This window comes from Pantherophis guttatus, chromosome 3 (genome assembly GCF_059756535.1).
Source record: "Pantherophis guttatus breed Tessera chromosome 3, ASM5975653v1, whole genome shotgun sequence".
NCBI classification, from domain to species: domain Eukaryota; kingdom Metazoa; phylum Chordata; class Lepidosauria; order Squamata; family Colubridae; genus Pantherophis; species Pantherophis guttatus.
The window spans coordinates 56,499,621-56,522,220 of record NC_142065.1 but is presented as its reverse complement, the minus strand read 5'-3'; the positions used below and the strand labels follow the sequence as shown (position 1 = coordinate 56,522,220).

The following is a 22,600-nucleotide window of genomic DNA, read 5'->3' as shown; positions in this document are numbered from 1 at the left end:
AGTAAAAAAAAAAATCAAGATGGCACTTGCAATGTGTTTTAAATCCCATCCCTTTTTATATACATATTACTGTATATTAATGAGGGTACAATTTTATTTATTTGTCAACAATAAGGGTAGGGTTTCAATTGTACAGTCTTGACTGTCATCCTTAAGTTTTTTTTCAAATCCCCAATGTCCCTGTGCAAATGATTAAATCTGTCCATCTGTTAAGCAGAGTCTCACCTAGTATCCACCTCCTAACCAGAGTCAGGCCTTGCTGGTGATTAAAAGGTCAAAAAGCAAAAAAGCATCCCCCCCACACACACTCACAATAGTGCATAGCTTGGATGAGAGCCACTTTGATAAAGTGGTGAAGATGCTGGCCTGGGAACTAGAAGACAGTGAGTTCTAGTCCTGCCTTAGGCATGAAAGCCGGCTGGGTGACTTTGAGCCAGTTACTGTATTCTCTCTCTCAGCCCATGTCAGGCTTTGGAGACAAACTGATCAGCCAATTCCTATTGCAACCAATGGATCAATACTTGGTTGAGCTGAAAAAAAGCAGACTTGCCAGACATATGCTAGAAGAAACAAAGTGAATATAGTTTAAAGGCTTGAGACTAGATGATTCATCCTTCCTCATCTCCTTGGAAGCTAGAACATTCTCAGCACAGATGAAATCAATTTTTTTAAAAAAGTATGAATATGAAAACTTTTATTATAATGCAAACATTCAGAAAAAAAAATTACAAATTCCAGAGCTGTACAGCTCATTAAAATAACTGGGTAAAAGAAACATACTGTACAAAATACTAAGAAGTGCTTCGGGCAGACCACAAAATGGACCAAAAGTGCTGTTAAAAAGGAACCAATCATATTATAGATCCGTGATGGCAAACCTATGGCACGTGTGCCGGAAGTGGCACACAGAGCCATCCCTCCGGGCATGCAAGCTGTCGCCCATTGCTTTTCCGAAGTCCAGCGTGCTGGCCAGCTGGTCTTCACGTGCATAGAAGCACCAGAAACTGAAAGAGCAGCTGCCCAGCGCACATGCGTGCGCCTGGAAGGTGATCTTCCAGTTTCTGGTGCGCAAATGCACACTGGCCAGCTGGTCTTCACGCACGCATGAATGCCAGATACTGGAAGACCAGGTGGCCGGCACGCATGCATACACTTTGCGCATACAGTCTGGAGCATGCATGCATCCACGGTCCAGTTCAGGTGCACGGGGCTCAAGTGCACGGGGCACCAGGGCAGCGTTTGCTGGCTGGGTGGCTGGTCACCTTGCCTGCTGCTCCTGCCACTGCGAGGGGGTGGTGGCAGTTCTCGTGCTGCCACTTCTGGCCAGGATATTGGAGCAGCCAGGAAGAAAAGGAGGATCTGCCATCAGGGAGGCCCCAGGAGGGTCGGAGAGCACAGCATGGAGACACCGCCAAGGGGTAAGAGGTGCACCGGGCCAGCCATTAAGTGGGAAGGTGCCGCTGAGGGATAAGAGGGGGGGGGCTGTGCTGGCTTGTTCTTGGTGGCGGGCTGGGAAGGGTGCTTCATCCCGGCCAGAGTTGGGGTGAAGCTTTCCCGCCTGCTGGCCCCCAAGCCAAGCTCCAGGAACAGCAACGCCCCTTACCTCCAAGGCTGGGAAGGGGCTCCGGCTTTCCAGTGGAGGGAGGCAACATTCCCCATCCAACTTTCTCTCCCTGTCTGGGGCTGCAGAACCAGGTCATCGGTGGGGATGTCCCACCTCCCCGATGGGGACCAGAGGGGCGGGCAGGGGAGCAGGCAGGGAGCCGCGAGGACCCCCAAAAGGCAAGGCTTAGCTGGCGCATGCGCAACAGACAGCTGGTCTTTGCATGCACATGTGCACCAGAAACTGGAAATCATCTGCTTTTCCGGTTTCCGGCGTGCTCACACGTGCATGCTCTCCCGTTTCATGCGTGCTCCCATTTTGGCACTCGGTGCTGAAAAGATTTGCCAACACTGGTTTATAAGATAGATGGTGAGAGTGGAAACTACCAAATCACTGTCCCAGTTAGAGGCAAACTATGTTGTATAGATCCAGGGAATTTCTGGGAGATCTGAGACTTCAGCTTCTATCATGAGTTCATCCATTCTACTATAAATAAAATAAAGGCTTATGGGAAGTCATACTTGGACTTAGAGAACCATCTTCTTGGTAAGATAAATCAGCAATTAATAGAGCAAAACTGGGAAGAAACTATGATTAAAATTGGCAAATCCAGAAAGCATTGATAATGCAGTTTCCCAAAATGGAAGAGATTATATGTTACCTGAATTCATTAGATTTTCTTTGAGAAAATACAATAACCAAGCAATCAAATACAAGCAGTTCAAATGTTCAATTTTCTAGCCAAACATAGAAGCTATAATCATGAAGCCATTAAAGGGTTGTTGAAACTTATTTGATATAGACAGCAAGGTCCTCAGAATAAATAAGCATGTTATCCAAATAACGTGACAAAAATCATCCACAAGGTCATGAAATGGGAGTCCAGCAAGAGAAAAAGTGACTATTCTTTTTTCTTCTGATACTTGGTTTCATTAATTTTTACATACATGTAGGATATACCACAGCTTCCTACTTAATTACTGAGACCTGTTGGGGTCAGTGCAGTCATTGGTCTTAACTCCATGGCATCTGACTGAATTTGTGCATGTGGCAACATTGCAAGAATATGCATAGAGGTGGGGCTTTGTCTACCTCTTGCTTGTTTGACATGCTCCCCCTCTCACGGGTCCCATTGGATGAGATTTTTAAGATCCTTTTCATTTTCACCTAATTGTTTATTGCACAGGAACAGAACCCATTATGTCTGAATTAGGAAGACCAACACTGAAGAGCCTGTTCTCCGCCAATAACCCAAAACTATGTATTGACATGATAGCTTTGAAAGTACCATTAGCAAAACATCTAAATGTTCAAATTAATTCTCATTAGAATAATTGAAGTTCAACAAGTTTTATATTGCCTTTAAATTAAGCTTCAAGTTCCTCAAATGCTACAGGGCTAATACAGCTCACAATTAGGAGGAGACAAGACAATCTATACCTCATTGAGTCATCATTTCACAGATACTTCCTGACTAGACTTCTCAATGTCTTCAACAATCACTAAGCTTCTAAAATACCTTTTTCACTGGAAAAATTGGGATGAAAACAGCTCACGTTGAACTATATAGCTCTGTCAAGCATCAGCACAGAAAATGTTTTATGACATTTCGTATTATGTAATAAGCATCTTAGGATAATATTTTTGTCATGTTTTATAAAATTTGCCAAAGTTCCATTCCACAGGAGTCACAGATCCTGAATTTTGGACACATTCTGTAAGTTAACTCATTTGAAGTACCATGATTCAAAAAACCTTTCACTGTGGTGCACTATATCATGCATTGAAAAGTTACAGGAATAAGAGTTTTAGTAATGTACTAGACAACCTGTGACCATTGGGTCATCCTTTCAGAGATATTCCCTTACTAGATTCCTCAATCTCTTCAATGACAAGCTTCTAATGTAATGCCTTCACTGGAAAAGTTGGGGTACATTTAGAGATATATCAGCCTTGAAACTAGCTCATGTTGAACTCTACAGTGCATTCCAACAGAAGCACAGGAAATGTTTTATGACATTTTGTATTATGTCATGAAGTATTTAATGATAATTTTTAGGTCATAAAATATTTTTTAAAATTTGCCAAATTTCAATTTCACAGGGGTCATGGGTCGCCTGTGGGTTTTGGATATAGTCTTTAAGTCCAGTACATTCAAAGAGCATTTGGTTGGAGAAGGTGGGTAAATGGTATATAGATCATGTAGGAAATGTTTTAGAATATGAGTGGAATTGACTCTTAATCAATTTAAACAGGAGGCTACTACTGCAGATATTTTCTACAGTAATATGGGGGGGGGGATTTTAGAATTCATAGTTCATGTATGTCTTAGATCAGTGTTTCTCAACCTTGGAAGCTTGAAGATGGGTGGACTTCAACTCCCAGAATCCCCCAGCCAGCAGGGGGATTCTGGGAGTTGAAGTCCACCCATCTTCAATCTACCAATGTTGAGAAACACTGTCTTAGATGGTCTTCTAAGTGGCTTTGTTTTTTTTGAAGGCAAAGAAAAACTAGATTGTTATGCACAATTCCTTTAAAGTAGAGTAACACCAAGTGCAGCTCTTTAAAAACCATGTACTCAGATCAGCTAATCAGCTAGTGGGTAATTTGACAAAGAAGTTACATAACGGGAGACTTCCAATTTTATTAATTTATCTTTATCCTAAGAAAATAACTAAGAAAGAGTTATCCTAATTTCCTGTTCTCACAGGAACCTTTCCATATAACTTAAAATTGCTTATTTACATAAGGTACTAAGGGCAACTGTTTGCTGAGGCAGCAGTTTACATAGCCGTTCGTGAAAGCACAAAAGAATAGAGGAACCAAATTCTTCGCTTTTTTTATTGCTTCCATGGTATGAATGTAACATAATGACTTTGAAGCTCACAAATGCCACTTTGCCACTGCTTTTTCTTTTAATAATGGAGAAAGTTCATAAAAAGATAATAACTGATTTTTTATGCCATTTGTCTAAACTTTTTAAGAGTGAGCCTTTTTGTCATCCACTTCAGTCCAGTTCAATTTCTCTGCAAAACATGTCAGCAGAAACTCTGCTCCCTCAAATATGTTCAGTCAATGCAGTATATAGAAATCTATATATTGAAATAAAGGGATTGCAGACAATGGTAATGGGGCACATGGTGAATATAACAACCAAACATATCATTCTGAGAGTCAGCAAATTTGAAAAGCATCTTCTCATCCTGTTCAAAGACTCCAGCCCCCACCCCCCAAGCTAGCAAAGAAAAAGTTACCACATTCCCCCAACAACCTCAAGGAGTCACCAAACATCATAACAAGGGGACTGTCCTTTCTCCCTTAAACAAGGAATAGAGATCCTCCACATGTTGCTGAATCAGAATTCCTAGTATCGTTCATCACTGGTCATGCTAAATAGATTAAATGGAGAACTGTATTTCAGCAATAACTGGAGGATCACACATTCTCACACTTGCTCAAACAGTTCAAAGTAACTCTATGAAAGATGGTTGTTGCTGTGACACATATTCCCACCACTTCAAACAAAAAAATATGTTTTTCCTGAAGAGCTGCTTTTATTCATATGCTAATCTGATTAATCAGGTAAGACTTCTTAAAGTGGCAGCTAGTCCAAAAAATAATTATTTTCAGTTTCATGTAATTATGAAACATAATGAAGATTTATAAAGAACATGAATAGTTTCCATGTTGTGTAGCTGTAAAATTACATTTACAAACTCTTTTCTCCTCATGCAAATCACAGCAACTTTAGCCCAGAAGGAGAGGAGGGCTGAAAACAGCATCCTTCCTTAACCAATGTTGATTTCTGCAATTGCTCTAGGAAGTATACCTGATGAATGGAATGGAGAGAAAGGCAACTGAATCCCAAAGACCTAATGGCTTTTCTGGAATTGGTCTGCAAAATTTTGTAGGTTTCATCCTTAATTACCTATGCTTCCTCTAAAAATAAAAGGCAGGGTTGCCCAACTTCTCAGAGTGGAAGAACGAAGATTCCTGAGCTCCTGGTTGGAACATCAAGTGGTAGGTGACACTAGCAAAATTGGATGAAGTCACTATATACTTTATATACAACAAGACACCCATTTATTTAGGTGAGGAAGCATCTCAGGAATCACTGCTGATCTTTCACAAATATCTATTATCGGAATAATTGAATACAAAATAGAACAAAAAATGCCTGTGATCCCAACTAAGCTTGCTGATCCCACAAAGCAATAAGTGCGATTATTATGCCTCAGTGAATCTTAAAGAAAAAAAGATCAGACAAGAAATTTCCACTGAGGGAAAGTAATTTAATACTGGGAGGAAAGTAAGAGCCATATGAAAGGCCAGCCTTGGAATTGTCTTAAAGTGTGAAATCTACATAGAAGGTTGTGTTCAAAGTAAAGAAGTCTTGCTGAATAATGGTTGTCCAGAGAAGCCAGTGTGGTGGAGATATAATTTGCTTTAATCCTTTAATGGTGGTCAGTTGATGAACAGCTCAAGATGTCCATTAGCTTGGGAAATATTCAAATTCTCTTTTATTTAGAAAATGTATTCTTATTGAACCAATTTAACAGAAAATATGCATACATGTAACAATGGTAAAATAATGTAGCATTAAACATTTATAAAATGTTGCAAGAAAAACATTTGGAAATTATTTTATAAGCAAAAGAATTTAATAATTTAACAAGATTGATTCTAAAGTTCTCCTCCTTACCCTTTTGTCATAAAAAAGACCATAGAGTTAACCTTTTAGAAGTGGCCATTTAACTCAAGGAGTCCAACTCTATCCAGTATAAAAATTCAAAGTAATACACCACTTGTCTGACTTCCACTTGTATCTCCTCCAAATATCTGTTTCTACCCTCAAACTGAACTGTTTAGGGTTTTTTCCCCCTAACGTTCAGTTAGAGTCTGCCTTCCTTGAATATTCCATCCAGCGTTCTATAATGCAACATGTACACAACATGTCAGAGGATGTTTTGCTTGGCCGAAATAAAAACATACAATGTCCATAGCAATCTCACAATATATTGAGGAAGTCAATAAAAATGTAAACTTTGTGTATCAAGACTTATTATTGATAAAATTACTACAGTTTTCAAGTGCTTATAGATGGATCCATTTATAACCTCCTCTAGAATCTTCCCAGATCAGTCTGATTGATCTGTACTTTGCTGGTCTTCTTTTCCCCAATTTCTGAAGATTGTGAATCGTGATATTTATTATCATCTAATCATATAACATTTTAAAAATCTCCAGATTTTTCAAGACTAAAAGATAAAAATTCAGTCAAACAATTATCCGATTCTTTCAGAACTCTAGGATGCAATTCATCTGGCCCGTGAGATTTAATTTGGAAGTAAACAGATAGCCCTTTATTATTTTTATCTATTTCAGGATTCAATCCTGTCATTCCTCCTGTTTTTCAGCACTTCCTGGTACTAAACATACATTTTTGTTGAGGTACACTGAATAATATAGTGATATCTCAGTACTCATCATTAATTAGTTCCGGGAGAAATGATGAGTACCAAAAAGATGAGAACTGAACAAATTTTTCCAATAAGGAATAATGTTGTTGAGTCACAAGGCAGTCGACATTGACAAGTTCTAGCTTGTATGTTAACTACCAAATCTGATGAGTTTCAAAACAGTTGAGTATCAAGGTACCACTGTAGTTAAGTTACTCTCTTTTCTTTCCTGTTAAGATTTTGCTGGAATACTTATTCTGAGCAGCTAATCAGCACTGATCAGTTAGTTGTTTGCTGGTCATAAAGAAAGATTATAACTTAGATTTTCAGTCTTTATTTTTTCTTTTCGTCTCCAGAGTTTGGTTTCCAATATCACAATCAATACCATGACCTCATTCAAGGTTATGCTATCTTATTTCATTTTCCATATAGTATTTTAAGAATATTAGAACAGTCTTGTTTTTGTTTTTCAGTGTGACCAATCAGAGTATTCAATCTTCTTGAAACCCATCAGATTTGTAACTATCGTAACATACTGTGGTAATGAGTCGCACAGGTTATGCAGTATTAAAAACATTCCTTTTGCCAGAGCCAATATCAGGTATTCCTTTTAACATGATTATGAACCACTACTGTCTTGATATTGAAACTGAATGTGCTTTTCTATTGCCACAAAATCTAGACCAGAAACAATGGATATAAGTTGCAGAACTCTAGCTTTTATTTAAATATAAGGAAAAGCTTCTTGATATTAAGAACTGTAAAACAGTTGAAAGGTTGTGTTCTCTATCTTTGGAGGTTTTTAGGAAGAAAGTGGACAGGCAACATTCAAAGCTTGGTTAATTGGATTTCTTATACATTGTGGAGGGTTAAAAAGATGCTTCCTTCCAACTCCACATTTCTATAATTCAATGCATGGTATCCAAATGAAGACTGCTGTTATAAACGCAGTCTTGTTTTATTCATATCTGCAGGAATTAGGGTTGGATTTCTTACCATTACTTCTGCCTTTGAATTAATTTATGATGGCATAGGATTGCAGAGCTCCAACTGTTTATATAGAGGATTAGGGTAAATCTTTGGGCCACTTTTGTTATCTTTGGGGATGATAGTTAGAAATGAAATTGGAGATTCTCTGTATTGGTGGAGACAGCAGCCAGGCATGGGTAGTTCTCGTCTGTTCAGATTGGAGGACTGAGTCTGATTGAAAGTTGTTAAGTCCCGCCTTCGATAGTAGGCTTCCAGCTTTTTTCTCAGTCCTTCAGATGGACAGACGTGTGGGAGTAACTCTCTTTGGAATTTGTCCAATTTCTCGGATTTCTTCGCTTATTCCTTGGATTCGTGAGTGAATATCTGTTTGCCTGCTGGCAAGCAACTAGTATTTGTATTGTTATTTGTTCTTCTTATTTAGGACGTCCCGGTCCCTTTCTTAAAGTTTGGTTTTGGAGATTTGTTGTTGTTGCAAACACTCCAGAATCATGGAGGAGACTCATATTATTTTTTGGGGGGGGTGGACCTGGGACTGGCAGCTGGGGTGTTTGTGCCCCGTTTTTCTTGAATTTCTTAATTAGCGCTTTAAAAGAGCTTGAACTCTGAATGGGGCTGATATGGCGGCCATTTTATTTGACCGCTCGGCTTGTTTCAGGAGTTTTTGTGCTCCCTATGGTTGCATGGTAACGAGTGGTTTTTACAGTCCAGCGCTTACCCTGAGTCTATGGCTGCGATCAGGGTCTTCAAAACCGAAAGTTTTTCGGTAGAATTACTCAGGAGTTCTTGCGCTCTGTGAAACCGCCTGATTTTTCAGCTGTATTTTCGATATCGGGAATCTAGTGTTCCACGTTGGGACGGCTGCCATGTTGGATTTGAAAAGACCTCTGTTTTTCTGCCTCGCCCTTTGTTTAAGGCATGCCTTGTTACTGCTGCCTGGCTGGAGTTGTTATTAAAGAATTTCAAATATCAGATGACAGAGTGACATCTTCTACCATAGGCAGATGGATTCATCAAACTATTGCTAAGGCTTATAAACTACGTTCTTTGCTTCAAACTTCCAGTTTGACGGCACACTTGACTCGCACTGCGGCCACTTTGGCACCTTGGGCCACTCAGGCATCCTTGCTTGAAATCTGTCAAGCAGCAACATGGACTTCGCCATCACTGTTTATTAAACACTACAAAAGAGACAAGTTTGCCTCAGCTGAGGCGGCTTTAGGCAGGCGGGTGTTGCAAAGGGTTCATGATAGTGGGGAGTCCTGAAGCCAGACTGGGCCCGCCCGTAGTTAGGAACAATAAGCTTTGGTATGTCCCATGCCTGGCTGCTGTCTCCACCAATACCGAGAAGGGGTGTTGGCTTACCTGAGACACACCTTCTCATTCAGTGGAGACAGCAGTCAGCCCCACCCTTAGTCAGTCTGGCTGTGTGTGTGCGTTCCTTATTAAACCTTTCTTTTTTCTCCCATCACGTCGAGTCTGTATCTTCGTCTTCGCAAAAAGCTGGAAGCCTCTAGCAATGAAGGCGGGACTTAACAACTTTCAATCAGACTCAGTCCTCCAATCTGAACAGACGAGAACTACCCATGCCTGGCTGCTGTCTTCACTGAACAAGAAGGTGAGTCTCAGGTAAGCCAACGCCCCTTTCCTTCTATTTTGGTTCTGGGAGGAAACAAATTGTTAGCTAATTTATGAAGGGCTTTATTGGGATGGGGCTTCCCATTCTCCCATTCTCTTTTCTAGTGTTAAAAGGATTTTGAATTTTGCCCTTTATGCAAGTTATGTGTTGTTTTTAAATTTAACTTATCCTACCGGTGGATGAAATATGAATTGTCTTTGCCTAAAGAAAAGAAAATAGATAGAAAGGAATATTTCGGTTAGAAGGCTCTTCAGTTTCTTCCTGTGACCGTTTACCTTCCTCTTAATCAAAATATTGAGAATTTAGACCTATTTGAAGATGACTTGCATGCTTAAAAAATTATTCTCCTGTTGACTGCTTGAGCTATGGAAGCAATCTTTGTCTTCCTTGTTCATCTTTCTTCAAGTTGAAAGTCTCTAATAGAGATAAGGAGACTAGGAATTACAAGACTTTTTGGAACTAGTAGCAATAGGAATAGGATCCACATCAGTGGTGGGTTCTAATCAATTTTACCACCAGTTCGCATCTCATACACGCTTTGCATGGATTGCTGTGCGCATGCTCACTTCGCTCGCACACGTGCCGAACTTGCGCTTTATGCAAGCACATTAGGAAAAAAAACAGCTGGCAATGGCAATCCCCTTTGCCGTGCTTTACAGCTGACCAAAAACAAACAAAATAAAGGTAGGTATAGTGCGGGGACGGGGGGAGGGCCAAACTGACATTCATAGCAAACTGGTTTGCTCTCCTATGAAGATTTCCACTACCGGCTCTCCCGAACCAGGGAGAACCAGTAGCAACCCACCACTGATCCACATCTTCTACCCCTTTCTTTCTTATGATTTGTCCTGCTCCCATGATCCATATCCATGTGAGTAGTACCAATTACATACAAGTTTGATGACTACAACTATGTTCAGTGATGTTCCTTTGGATTTATTAACTCACGAACCCCATCTAATATAATGCCTCTTCTGAAAGAAAAGAGGAAATGGGGCATTAATTAGCAATATCCTGTGCGCTGCTTGGAGAGTCCAAGCAATGGGTTCAAGTTTAGCTTGGTTGGCCAGAGACTGAGTTGAATTTGCCTAGCCACGCCTCTTTCTCCCATGAGTCTTCAGTGTTTCAACTCAGTCGGCCTAAAGAGACTTGCTTTAAATTTCTCTGTCTTAGAAAAATTCTTTAAAATATTCTGCCAGCCACAGAAAGAAGCCTTTTTCTCCCTTTTCTCTTTAAAATTAACACCAACAGCCTGAGGTGTTTTCCAGCGGCGTGCAGCCAGGAGCTCCGTGGAGCTAATTAGCTCCGGAGCTAATCTCTTGCCTCAGGGGCCTCTCCTAATTGCCGCCATTAACAGCACAGCGGAGGCAATCCTTTTAAAGGCAAATTCGGCTCCTAACAGCTCAGAAATGGAGCGAAAGCCTCAAACATTTCAGAAACCTTCGTGGGATCTTAATTAGCAGTCTTTGTTTATTGGACACACAGCAAGGAGCCACGTGAGTTTTGGCGATCAGGCCAAGCATTTCTGGCTGATTTACTGCTATTGCCTTTGTGGTTTGGGGATTGTTGTGTCTGTCCTGCACCATTGATTACTGCTGCCTTTCTCTCATAGCGTTATTATAGCTGGTCATTGATCAGTCTTACGCTGAATACCTAACAGCAGTGGAAAATTGGCACCATATTTACAAATACTGGAGTGAGGAATAATATCATTATTATAATCATTGTCCTAGTAAGATCCTCTGATTGAATTGCCTTTTTTTCTTGTCATTCCAAGATGGCGGATCGCAGCTCCTCTCACTCCAAAAGTACTGCATCCCATTCCTCTGCTTCTAAGAGAGCTAAGTCTTCAGATCACAGTAAGGCAATTGGGGCTCAGCCTTGGCCTTCCACCAGATCCAAGGCCTCTTCTTCCACAGCTGTTGATAAGGATGCAGAAAGAAGGCAAAAAGCCTTAGAGAAACAATTTGCAAAGGCAAAAAAGCAGGCAGAAGCCTCCTCAGGCCTAGGCCTTGTCATTGTTCACCCAGAGCCTAACATCCCTCCAATTCAGGATACACCTCCTTCTGCTTCAAACGAAGATAGATTGAATTGGTCTCCAGATATTACCACAGATCCTCCAACTGAATTAATTGAGAGTGCTGTGGAGGTTATTCCCATATCAGAACAGGACTCATCTGATCAGGGAGTCATTCCAGTACCTAGGAGGTCAGCTCCCTCAGCTTTCACCCCTACAGCGGCAGGGCTCCGCCCTGAGGTAAACCAGGCCCCTGTTCTTTCCCAGGAACTCTGCCAGATGTTAGCTCAGACCATTGCCCAGGGCATAGATTCTGCCCTGCTTAGAAGGGGCATTCCTGCTCCCGACTCAGCTGGTACCACTCCCAATGTACACCAGGCCCACCAGAATAGGGTTTATTCCCGGGCCCCTCACTCGCCTCATGATTCTCAGGGCAGTGAATGGTCTTATACTGGGGAGGAGGAAGAATTCGCAGATCATGATCTTTCTGAAGATGAAGGCAGATCTCCAGACAAACCAGTCTTGACTGGCCTTTTCAACCCTAGCATGTTCAAGACTTGTTACGCACGGTCACTCATGCCCTTGTCACCTCCCGCCTGGACTATTGCAACGCTCTCTACATGGGGCTCCCCTTGAGGAGCACCCGGAGGCTCCAACTGGCGCAGAGTGCGGCCGCGCGGGTGGTAATGGGAGCGACATGGCGTTCCCATGTAACACCCCTCCTGCGCGAGCTGCACTAGCTCCCGGTGGTCTTCTGGGTGCGCTTCAAGGTTCTGGTTACCACCTTTAAAGTGCTCCATGGCTTAGGATCCGGGTACTTGCGGGACCGCCTACTATCACCAATAGCCTCCCACCGGCCGGTACGCTCCCATAGAGAGGGGCTCCTCCGGGTGCCATCAGCCAAACAATCCCGACTGGCGGCCCCCAGGGGGAGAGCCTTCTCTGTGGGGGCACCTACTATCTGGAACGAGCTCCCCCCAGAGATACGGAGGATCCCGGATCTGCGCACCTTCCGCCGCGCCTTAAAGACCTTACTATTTCACCAGGCCGGCCTGGCCTAATTTTCCCCCTCTTTTATAAAAGATTTTAAAATTTTAAATATCTTTTAGTATTTTATATATTCAATTTTAAATTGGTTTTAAAAGTTTGGGGTTTTAAATTTGTCGGGGCCAAAATTATTTAATTTGATTTTATTCTATTTTTAAATTTTGTATTGTATGTGTTTTTATTGTTTGGCTGTGCACCGCCCTGAGTCCTTCGGGAGTAGGGCGGTATAGAAATCTAATAAAATGAAATGAAATGAAAATGAAATGTTATACAAGGCCAAAACCACAGCCAATCTAGGGGTTGTGGCTGGGGCATCTGACCGCTCAGCTGAGCAGGATCCCCATGCTCGATTATTTACAGAACCGGTCACTACCCAGGGCGCTGTTCCTTCTTCCAGTTTATTCATAGACATTATTAAGAAGCAATGGCTTCAACCTGGGTCCTTGTCTAATCCCAGCAGATTAGACAAAAAGATGTAGACTGTAGAACAGGAGGTAGAGGACTTGCTTAAGTTGCCTACAATAGATACTCCCTTTGCCAATCTAGCATCTTCCAATATTCTCCCCTCAGACTCTGCAGAAGGGCTGAAGACTGAGGATAGGAAAGCTGAGATGTCAGTTTGTAAGACACATCAAGCAGCTGCCTGGGCAATCAGATCAGCCATGGCAGCTTCCTTCTTTAATAGAACCTCCCTCCTGTGGCTGCGCCAAATGCAGGCAAGAGCTCCCCAGGGAGATGTCAGGTTACACCAGGACATCAACAAGTTAATTACTGCAGCAGAATACTCTGCTGATGCAACCCTTAATGCGGCTAAGTTCGCTTCCAGGGCCCTGGCCTCTAATGTGACTTCCAGACGATTATTATGGCTTCGCCATTGGCAAGCCGATATGAAATCCAAATGGAAATTGGCATCTGCTCCTTTTCAGGGCAATAATCTTTTTGGTGATGTTTTAGATCCCATTTTGGTAGAGACCAAGGATAAAAGGAAGGTACTTCCCCTGTCTCACAGGAGGACAGACAGGAGATATCTCCATATTATCGTAGGCAGTCCTTTCGTGGGGCGGAGGGCGGTTACTCTGCCTCAACCTATCAGAGGACTTACCCTCCAACTTCAGACCGATCCCAGGATAGGGCTCAGTTCAGGGACTGGTCTAGACAACCCCAATCTAGGAGACCCTTTCGAGGGGCCGGCGGTAGACCTTACCGCAGGTCCAAATGACTCCCAGTCACACGTTCCCATTGGAGGCCGCCTCTTGAGGTTCTCAGCCCAATGGGAGCTCATCACAACGGACGCCTGGGCTCTGCAAACCGTCCGGCTCGGTCTCACATTGGAGTTTTCATCCCTCCCTCCAAGGAGATTCATCTCTTGCACTCTTCCCAGGGATGCCACCAGGAGGTCTCTGATGGAAGCCGAGATCCTTCATCTACTCTCCATCCAGGCAATAGAACCGGTGCCTGTCTCGCAGAAGGGTCTCAGTTTCTACTCGATCCTCTTTCTGGTCCCCAAGAAATCGGGGGGTTGCAGGGGAATACTAGATCTAAAAAGACTCAACAAACACATCAAATACAAGAGATTCAAGATGCAATCCTTAACCTCTATTCTAAATTGCATCAGACAGGGGGATCTGCTTACATCCATAGATCTAAAGGAAGCCTACCTGCACATACCAATTCGGATTTCACACAGGAAATATCTCAGATTCTGTTACGCAGGACAACACTTCCAATACAGGGCCATTCCATTCGGCCGGTCCTCTGCCCACAGGACGTTCACAAAGCTCCTGGACATGGTGGCAACCCATCTGCGGGCTCGCCCAATCAGGCTTCAACGTTACCTAGATGACATTTTGATTCAATCTTCATCCATCAGGCAGACGAGACAGGATTTGTCAGAGACTATTCAGGCTCTGCAACTTCATGGGTTTTCAATAAATCTAGAAAAGAGCCAGTTAATTCCATCCCATTCTATCCTTCATTTAGGTGCCCTGATAGACACAGTCAGTTGCTAGGTTTTTCTATCACCAGAATGTCTAGTCAGCATACGGGCCTTGATACATCGGGTCAGGTCAGTCAGGTCTGTCTCCCTCGCATTATTGTCCCAGTTACTAGGGAAAATGATTTCATGTCTGGCCATCGTTCCTTGGGCGAAGTTACATTCCCGAACCTTACAATGGTTCCTCCTACCGAGCCAACGAGCAGGCATCAGTCACTCCACAAGAGTCAGAGTGCCTCCAAAAGTTCTCCACTCCCTGAACTGGTGGACATCACCTTCCTTAGAGAAAGGCTGTCTCTTCAAGGAACTGCAACATCTAACACTAACTTCAGATGCCAGTCTATTCGGCTGGGGGACTCACCTGGGTTCCCAGATGGTACAGGGCAGATGGTCACCACAGGATCTGTTACACGACATAAATTGGTTGGAAGTCAGAGCTGCCCACCTAGCTCTCCGTCATTTCCACCTCTCGCTAACCAACTGTCATGTGTTGCTGTTAACCGACAATGTGACCGCCAAGGCACACGTGAACAGGCAGGGAGGCACCCGGTCCAAGGACCTGATGTCCGAAGCAGCGAGCCTCCGTCTCTGGGCGGAATCACACCTGCTCTCCCTCCAAGCGGAACATATTTCAGGCGCACACAACGAACAGGCGGACTGGTTGAGTCGAACAACCGTCGACCACTCCGAATGGCGTCCCCATCCAGACCTGTTTCACCAACTGACAACCAGGTTCGGCCAACCACGCGTGGATCTGTTTGCAACACCAAAGAACACTCACCTACCACGGTTCTTTTCCAGATTTCCGACGCCGGGGGCAGAAGCAACAGACGCCCTTTGGGCGCCCTGGCCTCAAGGCCTTCTATATGCATTTCCTCCGACACCTCTACTACCAAGGGTCATCCAGAAGCTTCTGGACGAGCAGGCAGAAATTCTGTTGGTGGCTCCGCAGTGGCCCAGAAGGGTTTAGTTTGCGGACCTAGTGTCACTGTCAGTGTCCCGCCCGTGGAGGATTCCGCCAGACAGGATTGTCCTAAGCCAGGGGGCAGTTCAACATCCCGAGCCCCAGTGGCTCCAACTGGCCGTCTGGTGATTGAGCGGGAAATCCTGAGGGATTTCTCAAGCGAGGTTGTTTCCGTCATCCAGGTATCTCATCGTCCGTTTACCACCAGGATTTATGATGCCACTTGGTCAACCTTCTCTAGCTGGTGGCGAAAATCGCACATTCCTCCCAGGGCAGCTTCTCTTCCAGACGTCTTGAATTTCCTACACTCAGGATTCAAATGGGGACTTACTGCCAACACGCTCTGCAGACAGGTGGCCACCTTAGTGACTATTCTACAGGGAGAGGGTCCTATCTCTCTCTCTCAACACCCCAAGGTGAGGAGTTTTCTTCGGGGAGTTGCTAACTTACGGCCTCCTCCAGTCCATAGGTATCCTTCCTGGGACTTGCCTCTCATTTTGCAAGCACTCACATCTGCTCCGTTCAAGCCCTTAGGATCCGCCAGCCTCAGAATACTTACCTTCAAGTCGCCTTCTTGATAGCAATCATGTCTGCAAGAAGGATCTCCAAACTGGCGGCACTGTCGGTACGTGGAGATCTATGAATCTTTTACTCCGACAGGGTGGTCCTCAGGTTGGACCCGACTTTCGTACCAAAAGGCAACTCTTGGTTTCACAGGGCACAGGAGGTGGTTTTACCTAACTTTTGCCCTGACCCAGCACATCCTAGAGAACAATGTTGGCACACGCTCGACGTTCGTAGGGCACTCCGCAAATATATTGACAGGACCGCATCATTCAGAAAGTCTGAATCACTATTTGTATCATTCCAGCCTACCGCCATGGGGAAGAAAGTTACCCCATCTACAATTGCGAGATGGTTCAAAGCTTGCATCGCAATGGCTTACGAACACCAATCTACTCCAGTGCCTAGAAACATCACTGCGCGTTCAACTCATAGCGCTGCCACAGCAGCAGCCTGGGCTACTCAGGCTTCCATATTGGAGATCTGCAGGGCTGCAACTTGGGCTTCTCCCACTACCTTTATCAGAAATTACAAGTTGGACGTTTTTGCCTCAGCCGAGGCTTCGTTTGGCAGAAGAGTCCTGCAGCAGGTTCTACCAGGAGAACGACACCTGGACCGCTCAGACTCCCGCCCTAGGGATACTTAGCTTGGGTATATCCCATTGCTTGGACTCTCCAAGCAGCGCACAGGAGATTGAACATTGGAGCTTACCTGAATGTTCGATCTATGTGCGCTGCAGGAGAGTCCAACCCCGCCCTACTGTAGCGGTCCAGCATCCAACACTTACTTATAGTGGACATTCTTCTATCATCTTGCTACGTCTTCTACAGACCTCTTCGTCGAAACACTGAAGGCTCATGGGAGAAAGAGGTGTGGCTAGGCAAATTCAACTCAGTTTCTGGCCAACCAAGCTAAACTTGAACCCATTGCTTGGACTCTCCTGCAGCACACATAGATCGAACATTCAGGTAAACTCCAATGTTCATTTTCCCCTAATAGGTAGCTCTGCATTTCCCCTAATGGGTAGCTCTGGAGGTGCTGAGTTCTCACTACTAAATGCCATTGGACCTGAATGCTGCAAAGACCCAGCAGATGTGGGAAGTTTCTAGAGGAAAAGTACTTCCATTTTTATCCCCAGAAAATGTCCAAAAACGGGCTAAAATTTCTCTACCAACATATCAGCTCTTTTGCTGCCAGATTTCAATGCTGCAATTTAAGGATGCTGGGGCACTACATGTAGTTGCAAACTCGTATAAGGCAAATTGCAATAGCATGTTATTTTGACATCAAATAAAAACCAAGGAGGAAATCCTACTACATTTATGTTTTTTTCCCATTGGCTTTTGTTTTCTGGGGTATGCTTCTAGGCAGGGGTGGGATCCTACCAGGTGAACAACTGGTTTGCTGAGCGTGTGCTTCGCAAGCGCACTCTCGCTTCGCTCTGTGCTGCGTGCGCATGCACACTTTCTATAATATTGAACTTTCATGTTGCAAACAAGGAAAGGAGCAAGGAAAACAGCTGAGGAGGGCCAATTCAATCTGTTGCCCCTGATCAGCTGGGCTTCAGAAGCAGAAGTCACTATACCCCTAGGGCGGGTGGGCGGTCCCACTTTCACAGCAACAGAGAACTGGTTTGCTCTCGGCAGGAAGTGGGAACTACTGGTTGGGCCGAACCAGTCCGAACTGGTAGAATCCCACCACTGCTTCTAGGGGTTTAGTTGAATCAGGCAAGGTTTAGTCAGGTAACAGCCTCACCTTCCTCCACTGCAACTTTTCACTCCTAGTTGAATGCATCTACAGTACAGGAAGAAATTGAGGGATACATTTGAGCAAGATAAGCCCAACTAAGAGTTTAAATTGAGTTGTTCTCTCTTTAGATCTGCAAGAAGACAAGCACTTTATATCCACTTTGTCTGCAATAAGAATTATGTTTTTTCAGAAACTTCCATTAAACTCTCTTGGAAATTTGAATGAAATGTGAATGAAATGCTTTATCAATTCTGCCTACTTTCAATTTTTCTGGAGGACATACTACAAAGCCAGTTGGAGGAAATGATTCAAGTAAAGTGTCAGATGAGGTCAGAGTATTGGGTTGTGAAATACTTATTGTATTTAGTCTTACTATTTTCACTCTAGAGAACCAATTTCAAAAAATATAAGTAGCCAGATAGGTAAAAAAACATTTTTTTTTTTGCACAGATATTTTTTATGTTTTGGACAGACCTTGGCAATAACTGGAGTTGGAAATCTTACAATGGAAGTGCATTAAATGAGATAAATTCAAAACAGTAAAAAGGCTTGTAAGAATCATCCAAAACAGATATGCTTAAAATGTAGTATACTGAACTATTCATTGATAAATGAAGGCCACAGAGAAACAGAAAACAAACTAAGGTCTAGCCTTAAATTATATATAATGAAATTCATATGTGCTGCTGATTGTCTTAGGAAGAATCTCGACTGGTTCTGGTAGTTTAAGTTAAAGATTGAAGCCCAAATTTTTAAAATATTCAAATCAAATAAGTAATGGGGATGGCAGTTCTACCGGTATATACATTTGTTACTGTAGAAATATACTTTTATTAACAATCAAAAAATCTGACTACTTTAAAAGTAATAATGTATACAAGCAGCTCCCCACCTTCCACCAACCAAAAGTGAGGCATAATACGCATGGGTACTTGATGCAATGGCCAAATGCAAAAGAGAATAGGTTCCTAAATCCTTATGTAAAAACTGAGTTTCAGCAGGTGAAGACTGGATGACAAGTTACCCAATTATAAGGTACGCAAGACCTGTGTCTTGTTTTTCCATTTCGTGACGATGATCTGGGAGAGCACACTATGTTTGAGACTGTGGTGTAGGCTTTTTGTACCATAAATCCCTTGGTGGAGATGGGCCTTGAGCCTTCTTTCAGCAATTGCTTTATGTTACTTTGCTTCCACCTAGAGGTCAGACTATCATCTATCTGAGGGGTCCTTGGTGCTCTCTGAGCTTGCTTGTTTTCTTACAGATGTTTCATTATCAAAACTAGGTAACATCATCAGTGCTAACATCTGATGATGTTACCTAGTTTGTGTCTGCAAGAAAATAAGCAACCTCAGAGAGCACCAAGGACCCCTCATGTCAACCTCAAGCTACAAATTATCTTCTTTATTCTATCTATCTATCTATCTATCTATCTATCTATCTATCTATCTATCTATCTATCTATCTATCTATCATCTATCTAATCATCTCTTTAGGTTTTCCTTGGGTATATGTATTTCTTTTCTTCTATATTTCTTCAACATATCCTCCCTAATAGTTAACTTTCCAACCAAAATGGAGCTTGCTATAGGACCATGGTTTTTCTATAGTACAAAAACCATTCTAACCATTTGGAACATACATGTTTAGCTGCTGACAAGTGTGGAATCCTGGACTCACAACGTCCAATGAGAAAAAGACATAGAAAAAAACATGTAACCCAAGAAACATATACACTGATACAAGTTCTGCAACTGGCTCCATCCAAACACTCCATGACTCAAGTACTATATTTATACAAAAGAAAAACAGTCCTCAATCTAAGCTGATCCCTTCTCTCCAAAAGGGAGATTGAAAAACAAAATAAATTTATCACGATTGCCATCTAAGTGATTATCTCCATTATAAAAGTAATTATTTAGGGAAAAAACTAATCTTTTAGATGTATGCTATATTCCGCAGGCTGTGGAATCATTCCAACTTTTGTTGGTGTGGTCAAACAGTTCATATTTCTATGCTTATCCTCCTTCAGAAGAACATGTGCACAGCACATAAATAGAGAACAGAGAAATTCAAAGATATTCACCTGCATTCATAAGATTGAGGAGATAAGAAAAGCTCTTATCAAATTAGATCAAAAGCACAACTAGACCAGCACCATGCATGTCCCTCAATAATCAGCCAGTTGTTCTAAGAGACCTACACGCATGGCATAACAATAGTAAAAAATAATGCCATTGCTTTTCAGCTTCTGATATTTTTAAGTATCTCTCCTCTGAATCAGGAAGTTGCATATAACCAAAATAACTGGCGTTATCCTTCCTGAATTTATTTTATTTAATTTTAAAGCCATCTACATTAGTTACCATCATAACTCCTTGGGGCAGCAAATTGCATACGTTGTTTAGAAAGGCTGATTCCAAGTCGATACCTAGACAACTAAAATACTCTTGGTTAGGAAGGGTCTGCCAAGACTATGAAGGCCAACAAATAAAGCAGTCATCCTCCACCATTCAAGTGGGCATAGTTCAGTATGTACACAATGAAAACTACACATTTTGGTGTAACATTTGCCAAGTTACTCAGACAGGCCAATATTGTAGTTATTAAACTACAATATAAAGTGATTGTGCAGGATCTTTTACATCATTATTTGCATTATTATAGAGTTGCACTTTTTCAGTTTCTGACCATCTCTAAAAATAATTATGGGAATAGTTGAGCTACTGCCTCAGCTTTGCTTATTTGGCAAAATACCCAGTGTCCTGTTAAGAACCTCCTATTTTAGGGCACTGAGCAAGCAAAATGCATATTCACACTACTGAATGCAAGCTGTGCCCTGTGCCCTACACAGGATGAGAATTCTTTAGCTTGATCTTCATGAGAAGAGTTGCCAGATTATTACATCCTCTCCATATAAGGAAAGGTATGTTAATTAATTTAAATTCACCGCTGAATCTCATACACATATTCCGAATCTTACCAATACAGATAATACATACTTGTGCAAATACTGCATCTGAAAGATAGAGCAGAGATGTAATAAAGAGTCCCTGCTATAATTTAAAAAAAATACAGAGGGAAGTAGAAACCATCTGGGGAAAAAACAAAACAAAACAAAACAAAACCGGATATATGGAAGCTGAAAAACAAGGGAGATATTATCTCAGAGCATACAGAAAAATCTACATACACGAAAGGTATTATTCTCATAAACTAAGTATAGTAGAATGAATGAAAAATCTCTGGTACCATAAACGCTGATAAATCTTCATATTTTAGGACGGTTTGGTCCTTATCCAAAAATAAATTATTCCTTCTCCAAAGAAACAAGAACAGAAAAAGTGTTATGCTGTTCAGAAGCATGATATGGATGCTAGTGAAAACAAAATACTGGGTTATCTGCCAGCAGAATCTGTGATGAACCTGCAAAGCAGGTTAAGTTCGTCCAACATAATGAGGTGAACTTCACGAATAGTCTAAAAATGCAGCCAGATGGAACAGTGGCAGCAGTGGAGGCCCCCCGAGGAACAGGGAGTCTGAAGATCTAACAGAACTTTTAATTTGCTCCATCTAGAGCAAAGAGAGATCACAATACTTTGACATTAAAGCAGCACCAACAATAGACAAACCTTGGATGAACTGAGACCCTGCAGAGGGGCCGTAGCTGGCCCAAGGACAGGCTAAATGCAGTACTAATGAAAGCATCCCACCAGGCTTGTTCAAAGGCTAGGCTCCACTGTGCCCATTGATATATTTACTGTAGTTTTTATTTCTTGCTATTAAAAAAATAATGCCTTATACATTCAAACACTGTGGCCTCTGGCCTGGCTCCTGTTCCCACTTGGCACAAATTTATTTTGTTTCACAAGCCTATTTTTCTTCTCTCCGCTGATGTTTTATCTCCAGCAAAACATCTTCTGGCAGTTCCAAATGAGGGCCCGGCCCTCTTAAACCAAGAGCTGCTGTTCCCCTGCTGGACCTGGCATAGGCAGACAAAGCAAGCCAGGAAGAGGATCCAAGGGCATCTTTTGGAAGCTGGGATTCTTGCTAAACACCTCTTGCTGCCCTTGTCCTTAGCTGGATACACCTGGCTGTGCTCTCCGGCACAGTTGCTGAGCTTGTTCTTCAGATTCCACTGGTGAGGTCCGTGATTACTCGAGCTTTTACCAGTTTTCGTAGGAATTCCTTCTCTCGCTGGATGTTGTGTGTCCAGGACTACATAAAGTGGAGAAGGGAGAGGGGTAAAGGAAGAGGAAGAGAGAAAAAAGACTCACTCTTCAAGTAGTATACATAACACTGTGAGTATACAGTCCAAGTCAAGAGGTTGGCCTACACAAGTCTTCCATCAAATAGACAAAAACATGATTACATTTCTAATCACAATACAAATTTCTCCCTCTCTACATACATACATACATACATCAGTGGTGAAATGTAAAATTTGTTACTACTGGTTCCGTGGGCGTGGCTTGGTGGGGGGAGTAATGTAACTGGGTGGGCGTGGCCAACTTTTTTTTTCTTTTTAAAAGCATTTTTTACAACCTATTCGAGCGAATAGGTTGTAAAAAAATGCTT

General features: G+C 42.5%; 1 protein-coding gene and 1 long non-coding RNA gene across 4 annotated transcripts in view; one reads left to right on the top strand and one right to left on the bottom strand.

Moving 5' to 3' along the window:
• LOC132711290 (uncharacterized) overlaps positions 1-22,600 on the top strand; it is a 37,977-nt gene that overhangs the window by 3,482 nt on the left and 11,895 nt on the right. The window lies entirely within an intron of this gene.
• Positions 6,030-22,600, bottom strand: part of ST3GAL3 (ST3 beta-galactoside alpha-2,3-sialyltransferase 3) — a 203,742-nt gene continuing 187,171 nt past the window's right edge. For all 3 annotated transcript variants that reach the window (XM_060689876.2, XM_060689878.2, XM_060689880.2), the window contains one exon: positions 6,030-22,240. In XM_060689876.2, coding sequence (XP_060545859.1) covers positions 22,151-22,240 — 90 coding nt within the window. In that variant the 3' untranslated portion in view covers positions 6,030-22,150. The remainder of the gene's footprint in view (positions 22,241-22,600) is intronic.